At 61.8% G+C, this 7,370-nt stretch overlaps 1 protein-coding gene across 1 annotated transcript in view; it reads right to left on the minus strand.

Annotated features, from left to right (window-relative positions):
- The window catches only part of GATAD2B (GATA zinc finger domain containing 2B), a gene marked incomplete at its 3' end in the record, with an annotated part of 10,333 nt that extends 4,196 nt beyond the window's left edge, over positions 1 to 6,137 (minus strand). Inside the window, exons 1-4 of the mRNA XM_042892878.1 lie at positions 5,773 to 6,137; positions 2,931 to 3,060; positions 2,704 to 2,835; positions 2,307 to 2,438 (exon numbers count right to left, since the gene is read on the minus strand). Coding sequence (XP_042748812.1) covers positions 2,307 to 2,438; positions 2,704 to 2,835; positions 2,931 to 3,060; positions 5,773 to 6,101 — 723 coding nt within the window. The remainder of the gene's footprint in view (positions 1 to 2,306; positions 2,439 to 2,703; positions 2,836 to 2,930; positions 3,061 to 5,772) is intronic.
- Between the last annotated feature and the right edge of the window lie 1,233 nt (positions 6,138 to 7,370).

The raw sequence follows: 7,370 nt of genomic DNA on the forward strand, positions 1-7,370 counted from the left end.
TGGCACCCTATGGATCCCTATGGCACCCTACGGCACCCTATGGATCCTTATGGCACCCTATGGATCCCTATGGCACCCTACGGCACCCTATGGATCCCTATGGCACCCTATGGATCCTTATGGCACCCTGTGGATCCCTATGGCACCCTATGGATCCTTATGGCACCCTATGGGTCCTTATGGCACCCTATGGATCCCTATGGCACCCTATGGATCCTTATGGCACCCTATGGATCCCTATGGCACCCTATGGATCCTTATGGCACCCTATGGATCCCTATGGCACCCTATGGATCCTTATGGCACACTGTGGATCCTTATGGCACCCTGTGGATCCCTATGGCACCCTATGGATCCTTATGGCACCCTATGGATCCTTATGGCACCCTATGGATCCCTATGGCACCCTGTGGATCCCTATGGCACCCTATGGATCCTTATGGCACCCTCTGGGTTCTCAGGGCAGGACAACAACAGCTCTCCCATTGCTCAGCTCCCAGCCGTCGGCACGAGGCCTCCGTTCTCCTTCTCACAGATCCGAAACCTTCGGCTGCCCCCCCTCTGCCCCCCCCTCTCTTTTCTCCCCTCCCCTCGGTTGAAAACTGGAGATGAAGTCCTCGGTTGTCAGATCCTCACAACGGCTGCACAAACAATGCGTTTCCTCTTCCCCCCGAAGCCCATTTCCTTTACCAGCCCCGTCCCACTGCGAAGCCACAATAGATTTGACCCCACCGTCGTTGCCATAGCAAAGAAAACAAATGCCACAAACAAAGGAGATGCTTCAGGGAGGGAGGGAGCCGTGGGCAGATGCCTTTGGCCCAGGCCACAGGGAGGGAAGGCAGGAGGGAAGGCGTCACCTCCCATCTCTGCTGCGCCCCAAGGGACACAGGGGCAACGCTGGCAGCCCCAAAACGCCGTGTGCTTCCAGCCCGAGGCGGGGGATCAGGGCTCATCCCATGCATGGGACCCCCAGGAAGGCTCAGCAGACGCACTCTGCTCCGCTCTGCTCCGCTCTGCTCTGCTTTGCTCTGCTCCGCTCTGCTCTGCTCTGCTCTGCTCTGCTCCACTCTGCTCTGCTCTGCTCCACTCTGCTCCGCTCTGCTCTGCTTTGCTCTGCTCTGCTCCACTCTGCTCCGCTCTGCTCTGCTCTGCTCCGCTCTGCTCTGCTTTGCTCTGCTCTGCTCCACTCTGCTCCGCTCTGCTCCGCTCTGCTCTGCTCTGCTCCACTCTGCTCTGCTCTGCTCTGCTTTGCTCTGCTCTGCTTTGCTTTGCTCTCCTCCACTCTGCTCTGCTCTGCTCCGCTCTGTTCTGCTCTGCTCTGCTCTGCTCCACTCTGCTCTGCTCTGCTCCACTCTGCTCTGCTTTGCTCTGCTCTGCTCCACTCTGCTTTGCTTCGCTCCACTCTGCTCTGCTCTGCTCTGCTTTGCTCTGTTCTGTTCCACTCTGCTCTGTTCTGCTCTGTTCTGCTCTGCTCCGCTCTGCTCTGCTTTGCTCTGCTCTGCTCTGCTTTGCTCTCCTCCACTCTGCTCTGCTCTGCTCTGTTCTGCTCTGCTCCGCTCTGCTCTGCTTTGCTCTCCTCCACTCTGCTCTGTTCTGCTCTGCTCCACTCTGCTTTGCTTTGCTCTGCTCCACTCTGCTTTGCTTTGCTCTGCTCCACTCTGCTGTGCTTTGCTCTGCTCCACTCTGCTCTGCTCTGCTTTGCTCTGCTCTGTTCTGCTCTGCTCCACTCTGCTTTGCTCTGCTCCGCTCTGCTCTGCTTTGCTCCACTCTGCTCCATTCTGCTCTGCTCTGCTCTGCTCTGCTTTGCTCTGCTCTCCTCCACTCTGCTCTGCTCTGCTCTGCTCTGTTCTGCTCCACTCTGCTCTGCTTTGCTCTGCTCTGCTCTGCTTTGCTCTGCTCCACTCTGCTCTGCTCTGTTCTGCTCCACTCTGCTTTGCTCTGCTCCGCTCTGCTCCTCCCGCGCCGCTTCCCAAAGACAAACGTTTCCACTCCACACTTTGCATTTTCCTTCTCCCTTTCCCTGGACCCTTCCTGACCAAAAGCTGAGCAGCTCCTCCTGCATCCCCACATCTCTGCTCTCCCCAGCATCCCCGCCACCACCAGCACCCAACCGAGCTGCGCTGCCCAGCATCTCCCACAGCCCAGAGCAGCACCCAGCTGTGCTGCAGCCCTGCTCAGCCGCTGCCCCCTGCTCCCATTCCCTCCGTGACCAGCAGTGCAGAGCGGTGCTGACACCTGCAGCTCCGGCAGCCCACAAGGATCACTGACAGCTCAGCCCAGAGCTGCAACCGGGTCGGGAAGCTCACCTGTAATGTCCTTAAGTTCTGAGGCTCGACCCCCTGAGCTCCAGGCCTGGAGGGCAGCTTGGACAGTCCCTGCTGTCCCACGTGAGCAGGAGATGGCTGGACGATAGACGCTGCATTCTGGACAACCGGAGTCTGGATGGAGAGAAAACAAGCAGCAGCAGCAGCGTCAGACGCCCGGAGGGGGAAACCCATCGCAACTGCAGCAACGGACGCACGATGCAACGCTGGGGATGCGGAGCCGCACGGCTGCAGCAGGCCGACAGAACCGAGAGCTCTGCCCAGAGCCGAGCCAAAACCACGACCTCAAAAGCAGCAGAGGAAGGCCTGAGCCGTCAGCACGGCCGCATTGGGGCCCCGCGCAGCACCGCTCCCCACCCGGCCCCGCGCCGAGCTGCACCTTCTGTACCACGTTCTCCTTCTGCAGCTGGCTCTGCCTCAGCTTCTTCAGCAGCACGAGCCTGGCCTCCTCCAGCCGCAGCTCATCCCGGAGCTGCTTGATGAGCTGCTGCCTCTCCTCTATGCTCTTCCCCTGCGAGGAGGAGGAGGAAAGTCGGTCAGAGCTGAGGGCGCCGCGAGCGGAGCCGAGAAACGCAGGTAGGGAAGCAGCTCGGCCGAATCCCTTACCTTGAACATCTCCAGGTTGGCCGCCTTCAGCCTCTCTTCCATGCGAGAGCTGGAGCGGGGGCTGGAGGCCTCGTTGTCGGAGAGGACGATAATGTCAGGGGAAGGGGTGAGGCGGCCCCGGTCCTGGTCGCTGCCAGCAGAAGGGAGAAACGGGGCTGAGCTGCACGGCTGGGAGCGCGGCGGCCATGGGGGGCCGAGACCCCACTGCCCTCCCCCCCCTGCAGAGCCGCTGCTAAAGGCGCCCGTGAAGGTAAACGTGAACGAGGGCTCTGCCCAGAGCCAAGCCAAAACCGCGACCTCAAAAGCAGCAGCGACAACAGCCTGCAGATGGGGGAAAAGGCCCGGATGGATGCCGTCGCCCAGCGGAGCCATGCAGGAAGCTGCTCCCAGGCCGCAGGAGAAGCCCCATCCGTTGTGATGCTGCTATCCGGGCAGGACCCCCAGGGTGGGCTCCTTCCAGCCCCACACACTGCGGTGTCGGGGTGCTGAGAGCACAGCGAGAGCCAGGGCAGCTGCTCAGCTGCAGAAACGCACCCAGCGACGGGGCTCCGAGCATCCAACCACGGGATGAGAGCCTTGGAAGCGCCGCTCCGTGCGGGCAGAGCCCTCAATGACCCCTTTGTGGGCTGCAGCACACGGAGCACCACGTGAAGCCTCTGCCCTGTGGGCTCCCAGCACTGCACGCAAGACGTGGAGCAGAGGCCGCTCAGAGCTCCCAGCCCAGCAGCACAGCGGGGACTGCAGGGGAGCGCAGCCACGGAGCATCGATGTGGGACTCGTCTGCCCCACAGCAGCCGGGCCATGGGGCACCTTAAGGAGCAGGCAGCACCCAGCAGCTCCGTGGGGCTTCCAAGAGCAGTGAGAAGAGGCTCCAAGAGAGAAGAAGCTTCCAAGAGCAGAAGCTGCCCCAGCTGAGGCTCCTCAGAGCCTTCCCTGCAGGACAGGCCTGCACACGAGGCAGCTGTGATGAAGCCAACCCCGCGCCAAGCAGGAACTGCAGCACCTCCTGCCCTCCCCTCGTGGCTCAGCCTCAGGGCGCCACCGACCCCAGCATCGCGGTGCCAGGCCCTGCTGGGCACCCAGGGACCCCCGGGGTGGGGGGGGATGCAGCCCTGCAGCCGCTGCCGCTTCGCTTGGAGAAGCAGCCAGATAGGGGCGAAGGCGCCTTATTTGCATCCCGTTGTGTTTAAAAAAGAAAGGAAACAAAACCACAAAGGTTGGCTTCTGAAGGCAGACCGGGGAAAAGGGCCATCTGCAAGGCATTGCTGAACGTGTCGGGATTGCTTCAGTTATTTCTGTCGGAGCAGGAGCGCAATTACAGCACGACTGCTGGCAGGAAGCTGTGGGGAGGGAGCGCAGCCCGATGTGCAGCAGGAGCAGCGAGCTGCCCTCACCTCTGTTACGGGGAGGTTTCCCTCCGTGGTCATTGACAGCTTCCAGCAAAGAAACCTCAGGGCAGCCCTGCTGCAAACCTGCACAGCCTCCAGAGCCGTCCTGCAGCACAGCTGTGTGTCCCCAGAGCTGCGCAGCTGCATGACCACAAAGCTGCCCTGCTGCTAACCTGCGTGGCCCCAAAGCTGTCCTGCAGTACAGCTGCGTGTCCCCGGAGTCCTGCTGCAACCTGTGCCCACAGAGCTGCACTGCTGCACCACTGCATGTCCCCAAAGCTGCTCTGCTGCACCACTGCACGTCCCCAGAGCTGCTCTGCTGCACCACTGCACGTCCCCAGAGCTGCCCTGCTGCATGCCCACAAAGCTGCTCTGCTGCGCAGCTCCATCCCCACAGCCGCCCTGCTGCAACCTGCGTGGCCCCAAAGCTGTCCTGCAGTACAGCTGTGTGCCCCCGGAGTCCTGCTGCACCCTGTGCCCCCAGCGCTGCCCTGCTGCACAGCTGCACGTCCCCAGGACCACGTCCACCCCCAGCAGCAGAACCCGATGCAGGACAGGTGGGATTTCAGACCCACACCTCACAATCTGCCCGCTTCCATCCCTCACCCGGCCGTGCCGGGCTCCCCATCCCAGCTGTGCCACGCAGAGCTGTGACAGCACGCTGACACCCCAGCACCAGGGATCCCTGCATGCCTCCAGGGTGCAGCTGCCTCCCTCTGCTGCTCCACAGAAGGGAATCCGACCACAGAGCCTCACCTGCGCTGCTCCTCCCAGTCCCCAGGCTGACGACCCACCAGCACACACAGCCCTAAAGACCAGAACCGCAGGAAGGGGAGCAGCCCCAGAACTGCACCCCAAAGCCACCGGCCGCGCTTGCCAGCATCCGTCTGCAACAAATGCTGCTCCCGTGGCTGCAGGCTGCAGCTCTGCTTGGGAACCAAAGCCTCCCTCCAGCGCAGCTCAGGGCCGTCGCACACCCACACTTCTGCCCCTGCCCCACTGCCAGGCCCACAGCATCGCAGCTTCCGATCCGACCAACAGCCAAACCGCTGCCATTCCTTCCATCTCCACCCCAAGAACCGAGGGCACACATGGGGGGCTGCCGCCGAGAGCCCCGCCGTGCTGCAGGGTGACACGAGGAGCACCGAGGCGCCCCGGGGCCGTCAGCTCCTGCTCCGGGCGCCCACCCAAATGGGGACGGGTCTCCCCAGGGCTGTGGGTGCTCTCGGAGGTGCCGCCAGGACCCGGTGGGTGGAAGCCCTCCCCACTTCTGCCAGGCAGCCGACAGCCACAGCACTGAGCGCGTGGGGCAGGGAGGGATGGAAGCCGATGGCAATGAGGAGCAGGGCTGTAACACCGGGAAAGGAACGGCACCGGGCAGAGCAGCTCAGCTCCCCCGGCGCTGCAAGGCCCCACACCCGGCAGCACGAGATGCTGCTCCTTTCGGCACCCACCTCCTCCTGGCGCTCATATCCACCGGCTCGTCGTTAATGTTCTCCTTGCCCGGCCTCCCTGCAGTCCTGCCATCCCCATGGGGCCTCAGGCTCCCATTCAGCTTTTCCTCGTACACTTTCACGCCGTCCTGTTTCACCGGCAGCTCGTGGGGCACCTCGATGCCCGCCAGGTCCTTCCTCTTCAGCAGCGCCAGCATCTTCAGCCTCTCCATGGCCTCGTGGCCCTCCATCTTCAGCCTCTTGGCCAGAACGTCGTCCCTCTCGTCCGCCTGGTCCAAGCTCCTCTTCAGGAGGTTGAGGCGCAGCGCGTCCTCTGTCATCCTGTCCATCCTGCGGGGCACAAGGACGCAATCAGCGCCGTGGATGGGGAGAGCATCCCGAGCCCCACACGATGGGGGTCCCGCACCCAGAGCGCCCCGCGGAGGGGAGCAGGCGGCCCCTCCAGGGCTCAGTGCGCCCAGCCCTGCGCTCAGGGCTGCAACCCGTGGCCCCACGCCGCCTCCAGCCCTGCGCAGAACGGCTCCGCGCTCAGCAGACGCAGCCTGAGATGCAGCGCCCGGCTCCCAGCACCAACACCAAGGCGCAGGCGGCCCTTTTCAACTTGGAAATGAAGAAAATCCCCTTCCGGGTGGTTTTTTGGTGACTCCAGAGTGCCTGGCCGCCCGCGCCCTCCCCACTCCGTCCCGTCTGCTCCTGGTGCAGAAATGCCCCCCAACTGTGTGCTGCCAACTCCCAGCAGCAGCTGCTGCTCCCGGGGTGGAGGGAGGGCGCCCAAGAAGTGAGGAGTTCTGCTACAGCCAGGGGTAAAGCGGGACTTTAAGGACCCTCCCAACCCATCCCATGGCTTTGTGATCTTTAAGGACCCTTCCAACCCATCCCATGGCTTTGTGATCTTTAAGACCCTTCCAACCCATCCCATGGCCCTGTGATCTTTAAGGACCCTCCCAACACAACCATTCTATGGTCCTATAATCTTTAAAAGACTTTTCCAGTCCATCTCGCGCCTCTATGATCTTCAAGGACCCTTCCTACCCAACCACCCCAAAATCCTATGATCTCTAAGAGCCCTTCCAACCCATCCCAGTGTTCTATGATCTTCAAGGACCCTTTCAACCCAACCACCCCACAGCTCTCTGATCTTTAAGGACCTTTCCAACACAACCATTCCATGGTCAAATGATCACCGTGGTCCCTTCCAACCCAACCATCCCATGGTTCTATGATCTTTAAGGACCCTCCCAACCCAACCATCCCATGTCTCTGTGATCTTCAAGGACCCTTCCAACCCATCCCAATGTTCTATGATCTTCAAGGACCCTTCCAACCCATCCCAATGTTCTATGATCTTCACGGACCCTTCCATCCCATCCCGGTGTTCTATGATCTTCAAGGACCCTTCCAACCCAATCATCCCATGTCTCTGTGATCTTCAAGGACCCTTCCAACCCCATCACCCTCCCGCTCTCCGATCCCACTTGCGCTGCCGGATGCCCACACGCGCTGGACAGGAGCACGAGGCCAATTCCCAAGTTGGGCCCCGCTCAGCTCTGAGCCAAAGGACGGAGCCCCACAGAGCCAAATTCCTGCCAGGAAAGCGC

Source organism: Lagopus leucura, unplaced genomic scaffold, assembly GCF_019238085.1.
Source record: "Lagopus leucura isolate 7727_CA_CO unplaced genomic scaffold, USGS_WTPT01 35002-0_obj-0_obj, whole genome shotgun sequence".
NCBI lineage: Eukaryota > Metazoa > Chordata > Aves > Galliformes > Phasianidae > Lagopus > Lagopus leucura.